The 23,058-nt window shown below is 40.7% G+C and overlaps 3 protein-coding genes across 3 annotated transcripts; all 3 read left to right on the forward strand.

Annotated features, from left to right (window-relative positions):
• Positions 1 to 898: 898 nt before the first annotated feature.
• LOC102800255 (nuclear factor 7, ovary-like) lies at positions 899 to 7,069 on the forward strand. Its single transcript, XM_035916288.2, has 10 exons — positions 899 to 931; positions 1,951 to 2,181; positions 2,266 to 2,359; positions 2,468 to 2,563; positions 3,342 to 3,575; positions 3,730 to 3,877; positions 4,171 to 4,197; positions 4,521 to 4,585; positions 5,002 to 5,124; positions 5,489 to 7,069. The coding sequence occupies exons 2-10, from the start codon at positions 1,955 to 1,957 to the stop codon at positions 5,873 to 5,875; spliced, it is 1,401 nt and encodes a 466-aa protein (XP_035772181.2). The 5' UTR covers positions 899 to 931; positions 1,951 to 1,954; the 3' UTR covers positions 5,876 to 7,069.
• Positions 7,070 to 7,558: 489 nt separating this feature from the next.
• LOC148104112 (GTPase IMAP family member 9-like) lies at positions 7,559 to 9,356 on the forward strand. The gene is made up of 4 exons (XM_087838253.1): positions 7,559 to 7,563; positions 7,877 to 8,431; positions 8,987 to 9,131; positions 9,258 to 9,356. Exons 1-4 carry the CDS (start codon positions 7,559 to 7,561, stop codon positions 9,354 to 9,356), a joined length of 804 nt encoding a protein of 267 aa, XP_087694379.1.
• A 6,269-nt stretch (positions 9,357 to 15,625) lies between these two features.
• Positions 15,626 to 19,919, forward strand: LOC102775803 (GTPase IMAP family member 7-like). Its single transcript, XM_035916289.2, has 2 exons — positions 15,626 to 15,763; positions 18,912 to 19,919. The coding sequence occupies exons 1-2, from the start codon at positions 15,757 to 15,759 to the stop codon at positions 19,688 to 19,690; spliced, it is 786 nt and encodes a 261-aa protein (XP_035772182.2). The 5' UTR covers positions 15,626 to 15,756; the 3' UTR covers positions 19,691 to 19,919.
• Positions 19,920 to 23,058: the final 3,139 nt, after the last annotated feature.

Consider the following 23,058-nt stretch of genomic DNA (forward strand, 5'->3'; position numbering starts at 1 on the left):
CTATTTAACACTTCAATTTGTGTCTCCATTTATTTATTTATACTATTTGTATTTCCATTGTTCTAGTTCTATTTGTACATTTTAACCAGCATCTGTGTGCGGACAGCAGAGAAAGAATTTCATTGCACAGAGAAATGCTTTTCTTTATACACATGACAATAAACGCTTTGAATCTCTTGAATCTTGAACTGCTTAGTACAGGGACAAAGTTGACAACAGGGTCCAAAGACTCTGGCAGGGGTGGGGATATGAATTTTCCCACGGGGTCACATGAGAAGCTGGGACTGTTGTTGAGGTCTGCACTAATAAGCTTATAGACAGTGGCCCTCCACAACAGTCCCAGCTTCTCATGTGACCCCGTGGGAATATTCACTCCCCATCCCTGCTCTGGAGACTGTGCCATTGACCTCCTTTGGGTTTTGTCTTAAACTATATTATTTACATTAAGGAATTATATACCTGATCCCTCAAAGCATTGTTTTTTACACTCTAATTAAGTTTATATTGCTGAATTTAGGCCTATTTTTAGCCCACGAATAAATATTTTCTGTTTGAACCCTTTTCATGTTGATCATAAAAGGAAACATATGTCCAATGAAAGACAATAGGAAGGTCGATTATTTCTGCACCAAAGCGCACGTTGTTGTCATTCCCAGCCTGTATTTATTAATTGCTTGGATTTAATCTGTAGTTAAATTGATAACTGCATACAAAAACATTTGCAACAGCGAACAGCAATTAAAATGTAGAGTAAATGCCAGGAAAAGCTAACAGGGAGTGCAAGAAAAACCGGTATAACTCGTTGGGAAATTCCACTGTGGGAGGAACTTTGTACCGTGTTTTACTTTTTAGAGAAATGAGCGTGTTTTTGTGGGCATTCGTTCTGCGTTCTGCGTCTTTCAAGGACCGTCTGCCTGCTTGACCTAAACAAGTAAGTGATTATTTATACCAAGCAGACAGCGTAGAGAATAAAAATACATGAAACAAGACATCAGCTGCCTTTTCTTCAAGATAGACTGACTTTTGATCCAAATATTGACAGCAATATTTTTAAATAGAGGCACAGAAATAGTAAAAGTGGATATCTCACAGATGATGTGTAAAATGTAGGTGTGTGTATTGTGGATGTAATTTCAGGTTTCAATCTTTAAATTAGAGCAACAACTACTACTACTTTTACTTTTTTAACACGTTGACTGGAGTGTTAGAGAGAACTCAGTAAGGGGAGAGCAGTGGCTAAATAAAATGCATTAATAAAGAGCTGAGGGCTGATTTATTGGGAAAAATTCAAGTAAGTGAGTAAAATAGTTAATATAGTGATGAAATTGTAAGAAAAGGTTCAGAAACAATTTCTCTTTATATTGTTTTCATTTGAATTTTACCCATTGTCTCAAAACGTCTTTCTTTTAATTTTGTTAATCTACACTGAAATAATGAGCATTTCTTTGATTTTAAATTTGACTACAAAGAAAATTATTGTAGTCAATAATTCAGTCAATGAAAAGTCTGAGATTTTCTCCTTCTATTGCCTCTTTCACAGCCCATTTTTTGATCTCTTTACTGGTAAATCCATTAGATTCATAAAAATGTACCTTCAGACTCTGTTTGTGAACCCTTGTATATTTGCAGTCTGCAGATTAAACTTAAACATAGTTGTTGTCTTAGAAGCATCTGAAATAAATCTGTCCACTTTTCTCTGTGCTACAGCATGATGAGCTTTCATGTGTTTTGCCCTTTTCTGTGAAATATAAGTGAAAAGGGCACACTGGACGCTTTACTTTTAACTTATGTTTAAAAATATCCTTTAGTCTTCTTGGTTTGCCATTTAGATTTTTTTAAACTTAGATTTATAAACCTGCATCTTTACAATCTGACCTAAAGAGTTTAAATCCCATAGTGTACAGAAGAATTTCAACATGTGTGGGTAACAAAATGTTATTTCTCTGTCAGAAACATGGCCTCCACATTGTCTGAAGAGCAATTTCAGTGCAGCATCTGTTTGTGCATCTTCAAAAACCCTGTCTCTATCCCGTGTGGGCACAATTTCTGCCTGGAGTGCATCAAACGTTATTGGGATGTGGCGCATAAGTCGGATTGTCCGCTGTGCAAAGAATCCTTCAGAAGTCGCCCCGAACTCAGGGTGAATTGGGCCTTAAAAGAAATCACTGAAAGATTTCAAAGGTTGGTTGACTGTAACTAGTGCTTTATTTCAACGTTTTAGCACATTTGATTGAAACTAATCGGATGTACATCATCATCTTATAGCTTATTAAAGGAAATGCCAGGATTCAAACCAAAGAGACCCATCATTCCACAACAGCCATCCACGTCTGGAGAAGAGAAGGACATCAAGATCAAGGTGGGAGAAAGAAGTGGTTAAAATATAACGATGCTCATGGATTATCTTGTAAGGAACTCCAGATGATCCAAGATGTAAAATACATGTTTTCGACTTCAACTTCTGCAGACTCGGATAAAGAAGACCCAAGAGCAGTATCAACAGATGATCCAGATCCGAATCAGAAAGACCGAGGAGATCAAACAGTCAATGGAGCTGAGCAAAGTGAGCATTGCCTTTTTAATCATTTACAGACATGAACATTTCTCGGCCTGTTTGCTCTCTAAGAAACAAAACTTCAACTAATTTGTTTGGAGAAGCTCACACCAGAAGAAAAACAGCAGTGTTGTTCTGCTTCATGTAGACTGTATTTAAAAAGAGGAGACTCCCCCTGCTGGTCATTTTAAAAAATGCATTAGCTTCACTTTTCAAGCCTGGAATCCACTTTTGGTTTTTATTTGCAGTTTATCCTGCTATTATATCCATGCAGAGTGTAAGTAACCTTGTGCACAAAAGACTCTGATTACAGGGCAGCGTAACTATAGAAACTCAAAAGCTAAAATCCTTGCATATCTTCTAAAGTCAGGATTACTTCAGGCAAAGTATTTTTCCATCTTTAGTAATTCATATATGGCAGCGTGACTCTGTTTTAAGAGCTCTTTTAAACTTTTATTAGTTGTTTTTATTGATATAATAAACCTTCATTATGTAGACATAAAGAGACATGGAAAAGCAAGGCTGGAGGTGGGTTGGGACAATAGATCCACTGTTATCAGAGGACTGCAGGCTGGTCTCACTGAGGTCATCTTCTTTTTGAAGTTATGTCTTCTTTTGGGGGGAAATGTGTTAAATTATGGGCATATTAATAAGAATCATCGTACATAAGCAGTTTTTCCCTAAGTTTAATTTGTTTTGCATTTCATTGAAGAAGGGGTAGCAAAGTACAAAGGTGGTGCATTTTAACATATTTCACATATTAATTAAACTCATTTCATATCTGCAGAGAAATAAAGAAAGAGAGATACAGGCCAGCGTTCAGGCTGCCACAATGATGGTAAGTGCCATTGAGAGAAACCAGGCTTTGCTCATCGAGGAGATCGAACGGAAGCAGGAGGTGGCTGAGAAGAGAGCAGAGGAGCTTCTCAAGGAGATCAGCCAGGAGATCAATGAGCTGCAGAAGAGACGCAGTGAGCTGCACCTCCTGGAGCACATTGAGAACCCAGTTCAACTCCAGCAGGTCAGAATCAGTATTTATGTTTAATATTTCTGCGCAGCCAAGCAAGTTTAAAGCATCTAAAGCGATTGTAATATGATATGAATACAAACTGGCCTGTCTGCTTGTTAGTGAAATCATTTATTTGTGCTCATTTCTGTCACTGATGCTGTTTTAGAACTTTTTACATCTGGATGCTCCGATGTCCGTCAAGCACTGGGCTGACGTCAGAGTCCAATCGGAGAGCTACGCACGGACTGTGAGGAGAAATTTCTCCAAACTGGTCGACATCTGCCAGGAACTGGAGAGGAAGCTGTGTGCAGAGGGTCTGTAATCCTTATGATGACATGACATTATAGTCTCTGATTTTAGAACACAAGACTTTCTTTGCATCACCGGTTCCTTTGGTTTGATCACAATCCTGCCACTTTTTGTATTGCATATATATTTATATCATATTTTACACTATAAGTCTGCACATAACTAACTTTAGTGATACACTTAGGGTGCAAAAATAAATCTTGTAACATTCGCTAAAATATTCGTGAATATTTTAATTGTTCTACGTTAATGTTTAATGAAACTAAAATGACACAGTTTCTTTTCTGATCTTTTGCAGAGGTAAACAAGATGAATAAATATGCAGGTATGTGTATGGATATGATATTTATATTGTGATTACGTTATATGGATTACACAAGATTGAAAATTTGTCACCACCATATCTAATAAAGACTTTTACTGATGTCAGTAGAAAGAAAGTGGCTCTACACACTTATTCAAATAATCTTCATACATGTACAAGATTCAGAATACAGATACTCTGTTGCCAAAAAAGGTGACTTCAGTAACAATATGCTTCAAAACAACAGGGTTATTTTTTCATATTATTTCTTTAATCCTGAAAATTTGAATAAATATGAAATAGCAAATCTTTTTATGTGTTTTTTTTTCTGTCTCTGTCTCCAGTGGATGTAACTCTGGATCCTGCTACTGCTGCTGGCTGGGTGGTCCTGTCCCCGGATAATAAAAAGGTGAGCTGTAATTATCAGCTGCATGATTCCTGACTGTAACACCTTAACAAGAGCTCGGAGTTAAACAAAGTCTTGTCCTGCTGTAAAAAATGATCCAACAAAGTGTTGATACATGTGCAGCTGTTTGTAGAATTAAGTGTAAAGTCATTTGCTTAGTTAGTTATACACACCTAGTTCAGTTTAGCCCTGTAATATTATTGGGAAAACACTTATTACAACACCTATTATTGGGAAATTGCATTCCTTGTCTGTGAAATTAGAGTCTGTGAATTACAGACAACAGCTAATGGATGACAAATATTATGCAGGAACTAAAATGACGGAAACTAGTGGCCCAGAAGTCAGTAAGATGCAAAATAATGACAAGTACGGCATCAGTAGTTGTTGTGAATGAATGTGATTGTGGCAATCCACAGGTGAGCATGAGCTACCAGCAGTGGACGACCCCGCTACCTGACGACCCCCGCAGGTTCAACTCCTGCGTCGCCGTGCTGGGAAAACAAAGCTTCACATCTGGGAAACGTTACTGGGTGGTTCAGGTAGGATAAAAGGATAAAATAAATAACTGCTAAACAGCTTATAGTTGTGATCAGTGTGAATATTATCCAAAGTGGAACACAACAGCTTTATTTAGAGTAAGATTTGGGTTAAAATACACCAAAGAAAATTACACATGAACACCACGACACAACCTGTGACTAGGACTGTATAATGTATATGATCTAAATAAGCAGGAAAATAAAACTCTTTACGCCCCCTGGTGGCTACATGATGTTCACTTCTGATTTTATATCTGCTGCGTTTACTGTCAGTAAAAAATGTATTATCATTTAAAAAGCAACCTAAAGAAATGAAGCTCTACTCTGCAGTCTAGCATCATTTTTGTCCTTCTTTGTGTTTCAGGTTGGGGATAAAACAGACTGGGATCTTGGGGTGGCCCGGGAGTCCATCAACAGGAAGGGCGCCATCACAGTTTGCCCTGATAACGGTTACTGGGCGATATGCCGACGTAACGGTGGTAGCCTGTGCGCCTGCGCTGGGCCCGCCGTCACTCTTCACCTTAAAGAAATTCCTCAGAAAGTCGGTATATTCCTGGACTATGAAGAAGGCTCGGTGTCCTTCTACAACACAGAGGCAAAGACTCACATTTATACTTACAGCGGGCTCACTTTCACTGAGCCGCTGTATCCGTACTTTAACCCCTGCATACATGACAATGGGAAGAACACGGGCCAGCTGGTTATCTGCCCGATCGAGGCTGGGATCACTGTAGACACTTCAGCACGTTGAGCGAGAGACTCGGAGGATCCTTTTTAAAACCTTGAGAGCATCCACATTCATTGTCTGGATAAGTTGTAATCTGTAAATGCAAACACTGGGAGCAGAACGAAAGACCAAGCTTAGCTCCTGCAAGGTGTTTGGGCATATTATTTATTTATTCCAGTCAAAAGTCATAGTTAAACCACGAGGTTTGCTAATGTCTCTTAATCTTCCTGATGATATCTATAAAGAGGTTTTTAAAAAGAGCTAAAGACCCAAGCAAGGGTTCATCTGAACCATCCACTTATGTCTACTAAGGTAGGACAAATGTATGTAAATGAGGATAAAACTTCCACTGATAAGTCCACAGTTATCTGACAATGACACATTAGTGATGGTTTAGGAACTATAAGATGCACCTATACACGATCACTACGGTGGATAGCACTGCATGAATCCTGCCTACATTTTTACACTACTCATTCTTTGGTAATTTATTAATATGGTATAACTTAGATTATAGCTCAAAACCTGATTTAAAATAACTTTATGACTCCAACCAGATGCCTCTATCAAGGCGCTTTATATTGTAAGGTAGACCCTACAATAATACATACAGAGAAAACCCAACAATCATATGACCCCCTATAAGCAAGCACTTTGGCGACAGTGGGAAGGAAAAACTCCCTTTTAACAGGAAGAAACCTCCGGCAGAACCAGGCTTGGGGAGGGTCGGCACATAGCACCACAGTAGTATATTAACATCAGTATAGCTTGTGTGTTGTTACGATATAAATATATATTCTTAATGCTTATTTTTTGTTTATATTGTTTTAGAGAGCCCAGTGTAGGAATACGCCCTTTTGAGTTAGAATGTATGCCAAAAGTCACAGAGTAGACTGCACGTCTTGTGCAGAAAACAGGAAGTATAGAAAAACTAAATAAACTGTGTGTGTGTGTGACGTGCAGCAGAACTATATAACCATGCTGGCTTCTAATGCTTTCAGATCTGAGCTTGTGTGTTCGTGTGGCGGGTCTCCATTTGCGGAAGTGTAAAAATAAAGATTCTTTTTTGAGCTTGACCACTCCAGTCCAGTCTTTCTCTGTCGCCAAAAGAATTCAAAAGTACGGAATTTAATAGCGCCTAAGATATCAAGTATATATAATTACTTCTCATTATTGTAAAAATTTTAATTATTGTGACGTATTTAAGCTGAAATAAATGTGAACGGAATCCCTGAGAGTCTGCTGTGTTCTTTTAACTTGCAGTTTTTATCCCAACGCAGAGTTTAGACAAATTCTAAAGGTAGAATTAACCCTTGTGCGGCCTGGATAAAAGAAGGGGGGGGGGGGGGGGGGGGGGTGTCACGCAGACCCCGGCAGCACGGACCCAGGTCTCGTCGCGAAACAGGGCTCTGGCTCGGGGTGGGGGCGGATGGGGGTCAGGCGGACACTGGGTATAGCGGGTCTCATCACGACGTCGGACAAAGGCACCTAAGCGGCTGTAACCCTCCATCGATCGCGTACGTTACGATAGCAAACCTTGGGGTCTGGAGGGACCCCCAAGCGCCACGGCAACAACTCTCAACTTCACATCATCATCATCATCATCATCACCGTCTCCTTCTCAAGAGTGTTTGCGTAAACCGGCCTAAGTGGGGACCGCGGGCGCTCCGTCCTCCGTTGGTACTCTGTGACACTTTAGTGATCGCAATGGGGTATTTCGCCACCCCAACCCACATTCATAAGTTATGATGGCAAACACTGGAGTCTGGAGGGACCCCGAACCGCCAGAGCAAACAACTCACAACTTCACATCATCATCATCGTCGTCTCCTTCTCGGCAGTGTTCGCGTAAACCGGCCTAAGTGATGACCTCGGACTCTCCCTGCCTCCCAGTCCTCCTTCTTCTCGGTTCTCCTGCTTCTCGCTGGCGAGCGCTTAGGCGGATGAGCCCCGAGTTATGCGTAAACAGGCCTAAGTTGGGACCTCGGGCGCTCTGTGTTCCGTGGGTACTCTGTGATCCCTTAGTAATCGCGATGCGGTATTTTACCACCCCAACCCACATTCGATCGTAGGGCGATCGTGGCGGGAAAGAGTGCGTCCAGAAACACCATCCTGGGGGGATGCGAATGCTTTCAAAGAGGATGTTTTGCCCAAGTCTGTCACCGACGGCTGTCTAAGAAAAGAGGTAGAGGGCGAAGTCGGAAGAAAAATCGCTGTGATCGACACTCCGGGGCTGTTTGACACGACCAAAACGCGAGACGAGGTGAAAACAAAAATCGAGGAGTGTGTCGAACTGTCGGCTCCCGGACCCCACGCTTTTCTTTTAGCGGTGAGCCACAAGTCGAGGTTCACGCAAGAGGAACGCGATGCTGTGAAGTGGATTCGAGACAACTTTGGTGAAGATGCCTCCACCTACGTCGTAGTTCTGTTTATGCACAGGGACCTGCTGTGGGATAACAAGTCAGTGAAAGACTACGTGAAAGAAAGTAAACATCTACAACGACTGATAAACCAGTGCGGAGGAAGGTACCGTTCACTCATCAACAATCGTTATGTTACACCCCAGCCCAGGGAAAACCGGCGTGCAACATAAGGAAAATAAAAATAAGGAGAAATGCCCCCACACTCCCTGCTCTCAAGGAAGACAAACCAAAAAGACAACTGCCACGGATTTCACAACAGCCAGTCAATTTATTAAGGCCCAAAAGGTAGCGGGCATCCGGGTGAGCATATCCAAAACAATAAACATAAAATAAAACTCTAGAAAACCCCAAAAGAAAATTACAGTTGTCTTACCTGCCTCCCTAACCAAAAGCAGGAGAAAAGGTTCCCAAAGAAAAATGGCTTCTCACCCCTACAGCTACCAAGTAAAAAAAATATATATCGACAACTATTTACAACACGGCAAAAGCTTCCAGAATACAAATTCACATGCAGCCACATGCACAGTTCGTTGGGAACAGGAAGTAGATGGCGTGCCGGTTGAAAAGGGTCCTCATTTATAGCCGGCCTCTCCCAGTCCTCCACCAATGGTCAGCCTCCACCTGGAACTCACATAGCAGCAATAACACAGGACACAAACTATGCTACAGTACAACAAAAATATCCATAACACTGAATCATAACACAAAGTAGAAACCAAGTCAAAAGTCTTCTGGATGAAATAGATGAAATGGTGGATTTCAATGGAGGAAACCACTACACCAACAAGATGTGTAAGAAACTCAAAGGAGAAAGGCTAAAGAGAAGAAAGGAGGAAGAACAAAGAAAAGGGGAAGAAGTGAGAGGCCTCGCTTCCCTGGGATTATTTGGCGCAGGAGCGTACTTTACATCTTATGTTCTCATGGGGCTCGGTGGAGCCCGTGGATATTCTCAGTTAAATTGTACACTGGCAATGTTCGCTTAGCTATTAGGACCCGCCACCTTCCTCGAGTTAACGGCCCTCAGCGTACGCCTCACCTCGTGCTCTTCCACCACCCTGGTGGGGTGGAAATGGACAAGTTAACTAGATTTTTTTCGGACATGAGTTGCTGTGTTGCATTATTGTTAATATTTTAATATTCTATAGTGTTTTATTTTTGTTTTATTGCATGCTTTTATTGTATTTATTGTTGACTTGTCCTGGAGAGACTCCACCCCTCCCTGATTACAACTTGGCACACCTGGGAGGTCACATAGGCCCAATAAGAGGGCCTGGCTGGTCAGGAGCAGGAGAGCAGCAGAGATTGCGAAGTAGATAGTGGCAGGCAGTGGCGGCCGCAAGCGGAGCACGGCGTTGGTGCGGGTTGGTCTACCAGTACGCGGCGAGGACATACAACAGCCAGTGCGTGGAGAGTCAGCGAGAGCTGTGCTGTTGCTGGACTAGCTTGAGGCCAGAGGATTAGTTAGCAGCGGGACAGCACCCTACCTCCTACGGTGAGACCATAGTGCTTTTGTGCCACAGAAAAGCGTCAGGCAGAGTTAGGAGCTCTGCCCATCCGGGGAAAGTACCACTTGTTAAGATTCATGCTGGATGCCCTGCCACACCTGCCGGCTGTTGTTACTCTCCAGATGGTCCTCCTCCTCCTATAGTCCACCTTCGCCTCTCTGATGCATCTCTTCTGGTTGGATCGTGCTGCGGTGTAGTGGTCCCTGTTGCCAGACCTGAACGCGATGTTCCTCTCCTTCAGCAGCTGTTTGACCTCCCGGGTCATCCAGGGCTTTTGGTTGGGATAAGCCTGGATACATTTGTCTACTGTAACAGTGTTTTATGTAGCAGAGAACACTGTATGTGAACATTTCCAGGTCCTGATGTTCAAAGATATCCCATTTAGTCCTGTCAAAACAGTCCTGCAGCTGCTGATAGGCACCCTATGGCCATATGGTAATATTCTTTGTGATGATAGGAGCAGTTTTCTTGAGAGGGGCATATGCAGGTATTAGCAACAGTGACAAGTGGTCAGACTGACCCAGATGTGGCAGAGGTCTGGCCCTGTAGCCCATTTTGATGTTGGAATAAACTTTTTCCAGAATCTTGTCACCCCTGGTGGCACACTTGATGTGCTGGTGGAGTTTGGTGATTGCTGTTTTTAAGTCTGCGTGATTGAAGTCGCCTGCTACGATATGTACAGCATCAGGGTAAATGCTCTGTTTATTATTGATGTTTGCGTGCAGAAGTGTGCTCGCCGAATTAGCATTAGCATCTGGTGGTATGTAAACAGCTTTTATTATGACAACGGTGAACTCCCTAAGTAGGTAGATGGGCCTGCATTTGACAGTCAGATATTCAATGTCCGGTGAACAGTGACGGTCTGTTATCATATACAGTGGGGCAAAAAAGTATTTAGTCAGCCACCGATTGTGCAAGTTCCCCCACTTAAAATGATGACAGAGGTCAGTAATTTGCACCAGAGGTACACTTCAACTGTGAGAGACAGAATGTGAAAAAAAAAAATCCATGAATTCACATGGTAGGATTTGTAAAGAATTTATTCGTAAATCAGGGTGGAAAATAAGTATTTGGTCAATAACAAAAATACAACTCAATACTTTGTAACATAACCTTTGTTGGCAATAACAGAGGTCAAACGTTTACTATAGGTCTTTACCAGGTTTGCACACACAGTAGCTGGTATTTTGGCCCATTCCTCCATGCAGATCTTCTCAAGAGCAGTGATGTTTTGGGGCTGTCGCCGAGCAACACGGACTTTCAACTCCCGCCACAGATTTTCTATGGGGTTGAGGTCTGGAGACTGGCTAGGCCACTCCAGGACTTTCAAATGCTTCTTACGGAGCCACTCCTTTGTTGCCCGGGCGGTGTGTTTTGGATCATTGTCATGTTGGAAGACCCAGCCTCGTTTCATCTTCAAAGTTCTCACTGATGGAAGGAGGTTTTGGCTCAAAATCTCACGATACTTGGCCCCATTCATTCTGTCCTTAACACGGATCAGTCGTCCTGTCCCCTTGGCAGAAAAACAGCCCCATAGCATGATGTTTCCACCCCCATGCTTCACAGTAGGTATGGTGTTCTTGGGATGCAACTCAGTATTCTTCTTCCTCCAAACACGACGAGTTGAGTTTATACCAAAAAGTTCTACTTTGGTTTCATCTGACCACATGACATTCTCCCAATCCTCTGCTGTATCATCCATGTGCTCTCTGGCAAACTTCAGACGGGCCTGGACATGCACTGGCTTCAGCAGCGGAACACGTCTGGCACTGCGGGATTTGATTCCCTGCCGTTGTAGTGTGTTACTGATGGTGACCTTTGTTACTTTGGTCCCAGCTCTCTGCAGGTCATTCACCAGGTCCCCCCGTGTGGTTCTGGGATCTTTGCTCACCGTTCTCATGATCATTTTGACCCCACGGGATGAGATCTTGCGTGGAGCCCCAGATCGAGGGAGATTATCAGTGGTCTTGTATGTCTTCCATTTTCTGATGATTGCTCCCACAGTTGATTTTTTCACACCAAGCTGCTTGCCTATTGTAGATTCACTCTTCCCAGTCTGGTGCAGGTCTACAATTCTTTTCCTGGTGTCCTTCGAAAGCTCTTTGGTCTTGGCCATGGCGGAGTTTGGAGTCTGACTGGTTGAGGCTGTGGACAGGTGTCTTTTATACAGATGATGAGGTCAAACAGGTGCCATTCATACAGGTAACGAGTGGGGGACAGAAAAGCTTCTTACAGAAGACGTTACAGGTCTGTGAGACCCAGGGATTTTCCTTGTTTGAGGTGACCAAATACTTATTTTCCACCCTGATTTACGAATAAATTCTTTACAAATCCTACCATGTCACCGTATCATGGATTTTTTTTTCACATTCTGTCTCTCACAGTTGAAGTGTACCTCTGGTGCAAATTACTGACCTCTGTCATCATTTTAAGTGGGGGAACTTGCACAATCGGTGGCTGACTAAATACTTTTTTGCCCCACTGTATGTTATATATATTTGTTAGCTTCCGTTGCTGATTGGAAATGACATCATCCAACCTGTAGCTTTGATTAAATAAAATAATAGAATTGCCGTATTGACAAGAGAAAAGATAGGTTTACTACATCAGTGTCTCAGATATCGTGTGAGTCAATGTCTTTATTTAATTAATTTAGCACAGTAATAAACCAAAGCTTCCAAATTTTACGTTTTTGATGTCCTGTTATTATTACGCAATTGTCATTTCATTTGATAACATCCAGTGATTTATTAGTAGTAAACATAAGTATGTTCTTTTTCTTTCCTTTTTTTGTTTAGCTCATCGGCAGGAAACAGTCATGATGTACGTTTCCATTTTTCATCAATCTCTTCTTTTTCCCTCTGTAATGGCTTCAGATTGACATTGTTTTCTCTGCTTTTTTTTATATTTTGGGGCTCAGTAGGACCAGATAATATTCAAGGATGCAAAGCAGTACAGAATATGACAGATTTATTTAAATTAAAATACTACAGTCTTGTCTTGTCAAAAGGAGTGTGTTGATATAATTTATGTATGTGAGTGTTTGTCTGAATATGAGAAGAAATGAACCATATACCATCAATGACACAACTCAACTTCCCAAATGGAGATTCAGGGCCACAAACATCACTGTTTCACTTGGAGAGTACAAAACAATGCTTGTAATTTGTAGAATATGACATTAAGCTATTGTATAAATACTTTGTACACTGATGCCTCTTAATAATATGAACCTTTATTCAACAAAGAAGTTACACTCTTTTTTTCCTAAAGGGTCCTGGGCTGACATTGACAGCATTAACATTTTCATGGGTTTTATTACAATTGCAGATGCCCAGCACAGTGGCCTGACTCTACTCGTGTGTGTGAAGCCCTTTTTGTCAAACTCTGTGAGGAGTATAAGGGACCCCAGCAACTGGCTCCATTTCCTTGCTGTCATTTTCTGGTTCTTGAACCCACCCAGCTCCACAACCTCTCCTGCCAGTACCATAAACTACACTTCCTTCCTCCTGTTCTCTTCCTCACCAACCTGCATGTGCTTTGCTGGTAGATGTGCCTCACACCACCTAGCAGTTTTATAAAAGGAAATAAAGGATGAGAAACACATTGGGTAAACGAAGAGGAGTTGTGTAAGGAAGACTAATACAATCATGTGTAAACAGTGTCAGCAGGAGAGGGACCCTACCACACACCAGCAGTACTTTGCCCATTGGTACTGCCAAACCACAGCTGCCATGATTCTGGAGGGATGGACTTGAAGCCCGGGGTTATGGCAAGAAAAAAGATGCTCCACACTTGATTGCACAGCATAATTATTGTAAGTTAGTTATATTTTATCTTAGTGACAATAAAAGTATTTTTTGTGTTGTGTGTTTGTGTACACCCACAACCTAGATTTTTTTTTACTGTTCAATTTAACCATTTCTTTGTTTGCATCTGTATTTATCTGTCACGGACCCGGCTCTGGAGGACTCAGGGGTCCGTGAGCAGTGGTTATTATTGTTGTTGTTATTATTATTATTACGACTATTATTTAGGGTCTGTGTCGTCTATTATTCTGTCACGGTCTGGCTGGCAGACCGTGGGGATGAGGAAAGTAGGACCCAAAACGCAGGACTCTGCGATGCCACAGTGCACTTTAATTACAGTGAATAGACAGGTAAGTCCAACAATTAACTCAGAGATGTAATTTGCCAGTGCGTCCCGTGCTGTAGCTCCCTTAGTTTGTGTGCTCCCCAACTCGCTTCTTCGCTCGACTTTCCTGGAGGAAGAAGGAAAAACCACAATTAGCCACACACGCTAGCCGACTACCAAGACCACACGCCTAGCATAGACTATAGCGGTCAAGAGTAATAATCCCACGTCGACTGTCGCCGCGAGTCCAGGTTAAATACCTCTTCCTAGCCGGCAGGGATGATTACCACCAGCTGGTCAGGTAATCAGCTGCAACAGCAAAGAGGGACTCCCAGTGACGACAGTCGCCCGGACACGCCTCTCCCACGACGCGCGCTTCCGTCAACAGCCCCGAGGACCGGGGGGAGAGAGAGAAGCAGACACACGCACTCTACATACAAACGTGGACAGAACAGTAGACGACACAGACCCCAAATAATAGTCGTAATAATAATAACAACAACAATAATAACCACTGCTCACGGACCCCTGAGTCCTCCAGAGCCGGGTCCGTGACAGTATCTGTGTTTTTAATGCTAAAAATGTAAATTTTAAATACAACAAAGTAATACTAAATAACTACTTCTGTTTCATTACATTAGTTTTATTTGCTGGCTTATATAAACATATACTACATATTTTATTCTGTTCTGTTACATTTTATATTCCTGTTTGTTTATTGTATACATTTCAATATAGTTATATCATTCCAATCAACAGCTACTGTTTTTTTTTTTTACCGCATTTGATATATTTGATTGTAATAACGTTTTTGAAAACAAACAAGTTTAACAGAGAGATTTTTATAAGAAAAGGTATATGTTATAACACTGGTGTAACTTGGTCCATTTCAAATAAATGTGTTCCATTTTACAGAAAGACAAAATAAAATGAGACAACATTAAAGCGGAGAAAAAGCTAAATAAAAGGAAGATACTAACAGTTTATGGTTTAATTTTTTTAACTGTTAGAAATAGAGATTTGATTATCTAGCTTAATTAATGTGTTTAATTGCTCCGGGATAACAATTATAATAATAAAGGTAACAAGTGAAGCAGAAAATACAGTTATGAAAATGAAGACGTCAACAGCCATAAAAGACAAAATGCATTACACTACTTGAGGGAATTTTAATGTTTTCTCAGGTTATCTATATTACAGTCACACGTGTTTTACAGGTGTAGCCTTACTGTACGGTAGAACCATTTTTTCCTATAAAGTTTGCAAACCTTTAATTGAACACGCTTGGACAAGATGAGATTCAAATCACTGATTTCAGATTGGGTTTGTGGTGCTCGACACATATATACATATGACAATATTAGTACAACAAACAGCCTGCTCCCTCATCTTATAAAACCTCGTGGACTCAAGGTCACCGAAGCAATAAAAACCACAGATTTACAAACATAAATGAAACTCCTGACTATGTGAATCAAGTCTTTTATTATGAAACACATCGATCCAGTGTATTTTTGTACAGGAGCAGTACAAAGATAAGAATAATATGAAAGTTGTACTCTATTTTGTATGCAGACATGAACTGTTGAATAAACTTTGGAAACCTAACAAGAAGGACAATAAACGAGTGGAAAAAAACAGCCTGTTCCTCTTTTTTATCTGTGGGTGGTTCACTGACTTCACTTGTGGAGTGCAGTCAAAACGAAAGTGAAACAAAATTGTCATTGAGCCAGTTTAACCGTGGAGCGCACAAGAGCAGACAACAAGAAGCAACAAATAAACAAAGGACGACACAAAACCTGAAGTCAACCTGATTTGTCTGCATACTGCATTTCTTTTCATCATGGATGGTGAGTTTTCAGTGATTTACTCCTTTGTGTTGTTCTCTGCTAACACTCAACGCTTACTCAGGACATGAGAATCAATAACGGAGACTTCTGGGTTCTCATAATCTTTCATATCTTTTACTTTGACTAAAGTTGCGCATACACTGTGCGATTTTTTTCAGTCGCGTTATTCTGCTCCTGCTCAAACTGCACGATTGACTCGCAGGGGTTAGAAGTTCATAGGCCACGATGCAGGGTCTCACACTATATGGCCCGATGCTCTGATGCGATCTGAGTGCTCACACTGTGCCTCCATAACATGAAGATTATAACACAAAATCTGTCCCTCGCGCTCCTTCTCTGTCTTTCACTCACACAGACACAGACACACACCACCACCATCAACTTTGCTAAATTGCTAATGAAAAACATTGATCAGGCAGCTGTGATTGAGCAGCAATGTAAATCCAACTATTTTCACGGTTGTTGTGGTCGTGATAATTTTGTGGGGCCACATCAAAAAGGCTCGGATGAGCTTTCCAAAGTTCTACAAGTGTCTCCATCGCTTGTGTCCAGATCACACGCTGCACTACCGTGCTACTCGTCTTTTTCACAGGCGTTTATGTGTTTGCGCGTGCGCAGTGTGAAAGGCTGCGTTGACACCCTCACGTGGGCTGACAGGATTTCAAACAAGTTTGATTTTCTTGCGACCAAGCGATTGATGATCGGGAGCTGGTCGTGAGGTGTTAATTGCTTGTTGTTACCTCAAGTATACTACACGATGCACGACACAAGATTAAGGCAAAACGGTCATACGACTGAAAAATCGGCTCAAATGGGCCAAAAATTGCACTGTGTATGCCCAGCTTTAAGCTGGGCACAAGCATGGAGGCACAACTTGTAGAACTTTGGCAAGCTCATCCGAGCCTTTTTGATGTGGCCTCACAAAATTATCACGACCGCAACAACCGTGAAAATAGTTGGATGGACATTGCTACTCAATTGAAGCCGGCTGGTCAATGATTTTCATTAGCAATTTAGCAAAGTTGATGGTGCGAGTGTGTCTGTGTGAGTGAAAGGCAGAGAAGGAGAGCGAGAGACAGATTTTGTGTTATAAGCTTCATGTTATGGACGCACAGTGTGAGCACTCAGGTCGCATCAGGGCATCAGGCCGTATAGTGTGAGACCCTGCATCGTGACCTACGAATTTCCTAAGCAGAAGCTGAATAATGCGACTGAAAAAATCGCACAGTGTATGCCCAGCATAAGAAGGTAGATCGTTGAAACACATTTTTACAGAGGATTAGTGTCAGGGGTTGCTGAGTGGAGGTGAGGAAGTGACCCAAACGCAGGACTCGTGGATAGTTAGGTGAAGGTTGGTGTTTATTGCCGATTCAGTGAACAAACAGAACAGAGGTAGGAAATGGCTGGCTGGCTGGCTGGACGACTGACTGAATGAATGAATGAATGAATGAATGAATGAAGGACGGACGGACTGAATGGCTGGCTGGCTGAACGCAGGCGGAAACGACAACATAACATCAATGACACGACAGAGAACTGGTGAAACCGAGGAACTTAAATACACAGGTTGAATGATGACAATGATTGGAAACAGGTGAGTACAGGGCTGAACATAATCTGACTAATGACACGAGAGACAAGCTGACACGGGGAAAAACAGGAAGTGAAAGCATTGATGTGGCAACATAACCTAAATGTGACAAAACTGAAAACACTGGGTCACCGACCCAGGAACCCTGACAATTATCTTTGAAACTGAACATCATAATATTCTTCCTGACAATCTTATTAGTATTAGCCTATTTAATGTCTTTCTTTTGACTTGGGCTCTATTGTTAGTGCCGCCATTTTGTAAAATGAGCCACTCTGTTCATATGTCTGTACCTCGTCAATGATCCTCAGACAGGTTTACCGAAACAGTCTGAATAAAATGGTTTGATCCTCTTTAAATCGCTCACGTCCTGTTTACAAAGCAGCATTAAACTAACAAGTGTGTGAAATACCATCTGATCACTAAAAACACATTATTTTGATCCACAACACTAAACTCTGAAATAAATATTGATTCAAAACATATTTTCTATTCTGATTTGCTAATTTTTAAATGTATTTCTCATATTTTCTAATCTATGATAGCCCACCCTGCCACCACCACTATTCCTTTGTTTCTAACTAAAACAGTTTGTAGCATACTATAAAATTGCCCTCTCATGCTTGAGTAAGACAACTCAAAGGTCATACATTCAAAATTCATAACTGACCTGTAACAACAGCAGCTGCAGTAGCAGGAAACAAACGTATCTCTCATTTACTCTCTGAAAAATGTCAAAATAAAATGTGAAAATGTAAGTTACACCTACATTTTACAATCTTTGAGGTTTCCATTTTTACTAATAGAGTTTAAGGTATATTTTAGGATGATCACTTGTTATATTAAGTAACAATTGTACTTCTTTATCTTCTTATTAAATATCTTGTACAGGAAGTCACAACCTTTTGCTGTTAATCATTATTCTAAGTATATCTGAATTTGTCATCAGATGAATGAATAGGGACTCAAATGCAAAACTCCTGTGTAAAATGCGTATTTACAACACAATTTATTTACAATAAGAAAATGACAAAAATCCAAGCAAATGTTTTCCAGTTAGTGCAGTTGCAGGTCCACACACATAGTTCCATATCAAGTCCTTCCACAACATGTCGCCTCTCAGTTCCTCCTCCAGAAAATCACCAGGTAATCTGTAACAGAAGAAGACACAGGTAAAAGTTTGACACTGAGAATTTAACTGGCTGCCCTTTCATATTTGTCATTAACCATTTAAGTGAATTATTCAGTCAGGATAAAATGAAAAACATGAAATTTGGGTATTAACACTTTAAACTCTGTACTGTGAGTGGTGTTATATATGATGGCATTTCTGTTTCTGAATGTTTTCTCTTCTAATGAATACTTATGTGTGTCTGTACACAGAGGATATGATTTTTGGTACTAATTACCCTAAAGTAGTTCACAAAGCAAATTTCACAAAGCAGAGTTTTCGTGCTGGTTTTTGAACAGCACAGTTAAGAACAGTGACATTCATAAAGAATAAGAAAATGCACATTGTTGATAATAGTGATTTTTGTGTGTGTGTCTTATTGCCAGACACAATGAGGATCGTCCTGCTGGGAAAAACTGGAATTGGGAAGAGCAGCCTGGCTAACACCATATTTGGAAAGAATGTGTTCGAAGTCAAATATTTTTCAGACTCACAAGCAGTTTGTGAAGCAGCAACATCTGGATCTGTCAGCGGGAGACACCTCACTGTGATCGACACTCCTGGTTTCTTCAGTCCAGAAATGTCAGAGTGGGAGCTGAAGCGTGAGATACAGAGGAGCATCGCAGAGTGCCCTCCTGGTCCTCACGCTTTTCTCATCGTGCTCAGAGTGGAGAAATTCACAGAGCAGGAGATGGCTGTCATTAGAAAGATCGAAGAATATTTTTCTGCAGACGTTTTTAAATATTCTGCAGTTGTCTTCACATGTGGCTCCCAGTTATCTGAAGGAATGAAAATTGAGGCATTCATCAAAAAAGAAAAGCATCTGAAAGATCTGGTGGAGAAGTGTGGCGGTCGGTGTCACGTCGTCGATAATCAATACTGGAACAACAGCAACCAGCAGCATGAATATGAGAACAACCGCTTCCAGGTGACACAGCTGCTCAACACAATAGAGAACATGGTGAAGGGAAATGAAGGAGGCTGCTACACCTCTGAGGTCCTGAAGAGACACATACAGTCAACAGCCTTTCTCCCCAGGGTCGTCACATTTATTAAAAGAAATGCAAGGAGAACATCAGTGAAAGTCTTTTGCAATGTAGCGCTGCTAATAGGAGCATACTTCTTTTATAGAAGCTTCAAAACTGTAGCAGTTATGATTCAGTAGCTTCAGCAGCACAAACGCCTTTCTGAGTCACTGGAGCAAAACATTCAACTATTTTAAGTTATTTTACTGACATCACGTGCTTTGCTGCCATCTGTCATCAGCTAATGCCTCCTTACAAATAAAGTCATTATTTGATATCAGACATTGTTGAGTACACAAAAATGTTTAAAATGCATCACTTTTAAATTTTTGCAGCTCTGGGTTCTCTGCAGTCAGTCTCAAATGTGAACATATACAGTCACAAGAGATTTCAATATGTAGCCCAGTGTAGAGTTAGATGATTTCACAACTTTGTGTGCATTTGTGGTGTGTTGTTTTTCCACAGTGACTTAAATCTGTCTGTGTGAGTAGTCACATGATTAAAAAAATGTTGTCCATTTTTCTGCAATAAAGGCTGAAATAAACTGAGCTGATGCTGTTGTGTGTTTTCTGAAACTGGCTGTTGTGAAATCAGACTGAAGTGTTGGAAGATCAGTCAAATGTAAGATTAAAAGGTTGTCCATTACAAAGTTTACTTTAAAAAAACAATATTTTCCTTTCACTAAAATAATGCAGCTTAAAGTCAGTGATGCCACAAGGACTGAGTTATTGCAATGAATTTGTTAATGCACTGAAAATCTCTCGATATCAGGAGGTTTATTGTGATTGCACACACAGTAAGTGCACTTAGTACTCAGATTTTATACAATCCGTTGAATTAAAAGACTGAAATTCTTGTGTCTCCAAGTGTTTCATATCAGCTGATTTTATTTGTATTATGCTGTAAAATAAACCTGGTGTTCTCATAATTTTAAAAGATAAAGAAAATAAGACACCTATCTAACAAAGAAAAAACATCCTGTTCAAAAAGGAAGCTGACTTTTTTTTACTCATCAGGTCCAACTAATCACGGATAGCTAGGAGAATGTCATGTACATACCAATGAATGCATGACTCGAGGTAATCGCAGTCAGTGCGCATTTATTTACAGTATAAATACCACAATATGGTATATACAAAAGTTATTTTTCACAAACTAGTTTTTCATGTACTTCATTGATGCTTTGTGTTTGTTCCAGTAGCACATGTTAAAATTACAAGTGGACATTATAAACATTCTATTGATATAAATTGCAGCATTTTACGGGATTATCCTTCGTGTCCCTTCTTTGGTGTTGGTATCACTGCTGGTTAGACTATTTTAGTTTCATGTTTGATTTGTCCACAAATCAAAGACCAGCAAACTATCACCATCACCGTTAACTGACAGAAGGGCTGAATCACGAGAAGTTTGATTGGCTTGACAACATTTTAAAGGGCAACTTTAAAATATATATATATATATATATATATATATATATATATATATATATATATATATATATATATATATATATAGATAGATAATATTCTTAACTCTGTAACTTCTGTCGGTGCTGTGCTTTTTGGAAAACAAATTTCCCAGAGGAACCCACCCGAGGGATTAATAAAGTTTAATCTAATCTAATCTAATCTAGCAGAATGAGGTGTAGTTGCCGCATATTTGGTGACATAGTTAGCCATAATCACACTTTCAAGACAATCATGAAAAGCAAGCCGAACAATAATTTGGGTTAAGTATACACAACTGCAGCCAACAAGGGGGGAAAAAGTAAAAGTAAAAACCCAGAGTAACTACAAACGTAACTCCCACAAACCGGGAGCAAGCTACACCTTCCCCCCCAAAAGAGCTTATATCCAACATGTCTCTTCACTCCCTAAAACAGAAGTTGCCCCTAACAGGGAACGGCAACTATAACATAACGTTTAGACAGAGTTGACAGGGCACGTCCCAGTCTCAAAGTGATCCCTCACGCTAAGTATTCGAATGTTGCATCTGCGCTCCCCTCAAGGTCTTTGGTCTTGTCCGAAGGAGCTGATATAATTTCTTTCAGATCGTGAACTTGCTTCTCCAAGTCCACAACCCGGTCCAAATACGTGTTTGCAGCTTCTTCCAGGCTAGTTAGCCAGCTATGGTGGTCAGTGCAGGTAGTAGCTAGAGCAGTGGTTCTTAACCTGGGTTCGATCTAACCCTATGGTTTTGGAGAGTCTGTCTCAAGGGTTCGGCAGAGCCTCCGCCGTGACATGCACAGCTCATTTTGTGCACCAGTAAAAAACATATCCATGTCTTGAATTTGAAAAAAAAAATCAATCAAATATTTTATTTTTCTCTAAAGAGGGGTTCAGTCACTGCGCATATGAAACTGGTGGGTTCAGTACCTCCAACAAGGTTAAGAACCACTGAGCTAGAGCATCAATCTTAGCACAAAGTTCATTCCGCACTTCATCCTTTTGGTCAGAAACATTGCTGCGAATCGATCAGGTCATTAAGAGCTTGGCACTTGGGCTCAACTTTTGCTTCCAGTGTAGAAATTTCGGCGACTACATTTTTCTCCGAGCTAGCTATGGCAGCCATTAGCGCGGCCGTGTCTGGGGATGTAGCATTGCTATCAGTGGCCTAGGCTCCATCAGTCTTTCTGGTATTTTTAGATCCTGACATTGTTTCAAAGTTCCCTTGAGTGATGCGCACATTTGCAGAGGTAACTCAGCTGATGACAGATAACGCCCAATGTCACAGTATTTATATGGAAAAATAGCGTACTAATGCAGGACAAAGACGTCTCTTCTTCATTAGATGTCAAAAAGCTGACAGTAAATACTGCAACAACATCTGCAATAATACCAGTCCTGGTGGAGTAATCAGTTACAAGTGAAACAGCTTCTCAACAAGCTACTACAGCAAATAAATGCTTCAGGCAGTGTGGAAAAATAAAAGTCAGTGGGGCACTGAAATGCTTTTGATCACTTTTGCTAGTATTACAGCAAGAGTACTGCTGGGAGGATTCCTTGTACCAGTAGGTGGTGGGATTGTTGCTTTTGTTGTTGCTTATAGGTCATGAAAAATAAGGATGGTGACCGTTTACATTGCCATAATATTAAAATCAGCAAATGACCTTTGTGAAAGTTGAGATTCAAGGTAAAATCCTGTCAAAAAACTATTGGTCATTCTGGATGGCTGAATTTGAATGTAATGTGCAGTGTTTAAGAGTGTATGAAGCAAGGGATTTGGTTTTGAAGGGTTTTGAAAGGATTAGGCAAAGATTCTGGTTTTCTTTTAGATGTTAAATAACAGTCAGTAAAAAGTCAGTTATTCCAGTTCAGACTGGATCTGAGTGATTATCTGTATTTTACCAAACATTTATCTTTTCTCTTTATCAATCTTTGTTTGATATTTTTCATTTTCAAACAACCAAAACTAACAACAGACATAGTGATTTTATTTTGGTTGTTATTACTGAACGTTAAAAACTGTATACTTTACATTCTCTGAAATTAGGCTGATAATGCAG

This window comes from Neolamprologus brichardi, chromosome 3, assembly GCF_056152115.1.
Source record: "Neolamprologus brichardi isolate AB-2024 chromosome 3, ASM5615211v1, whole genome shotgun sequence".
Classification (NCBI taxonomy): Eukaryota; Metazoa; Chordata; class Actinopteri; order Cichliformes; family Cichlidae; genus Neolamprologus; species Neolamprologus brichardi.

What these genes read in the sequence shown, in the direction of transcription:
- LOC102800255 (XM_035916288.2), top strand. Translation starts at nt 1,955, where the DNA reads ATGGCCTCCACATTGTCTGAAGAGCAATTTCAGTGCAGCATCTGTTTG. An exon ending in ACCCAGTTCAACTCCAGCAG is followed by an intron (nt 3,576 to 3,729) that starts GTCAGAATCAGT and finishes ATGCTGTTTTAG; the next exon opens with AACTTTTTACATCTGGATGC. An exon ending in AACGTTACTGGGTGGTTCAG is followed by an intron (nt 5,125 to 5,488) that starts GTAGGATAAAAG and finishes TTTGTGTTTCAG; the next exon opens with GTTGGGGATAAAACAGACTG.
- LOC148104112 (XM_087838253.1), top strand. An exon ending in CCCCAGCCCAGGGAAAACCG is followed by an intron (nt 8,432 to 8,986) that starts GCGTGCAACATA and finishes AACACAAAGTAG; the next exon opens with AAACCAAGTCAAAAGTCTTC. An exon ending in AACAAAGAAAAGGGGAAGAA is followed by an intron (nt 9,132 to 9,257) that starts GTGAGAGGCCTC and finishes ATGTTCGCTTAG; the next exon opens with CTATTAGGACCCGCCACCTT.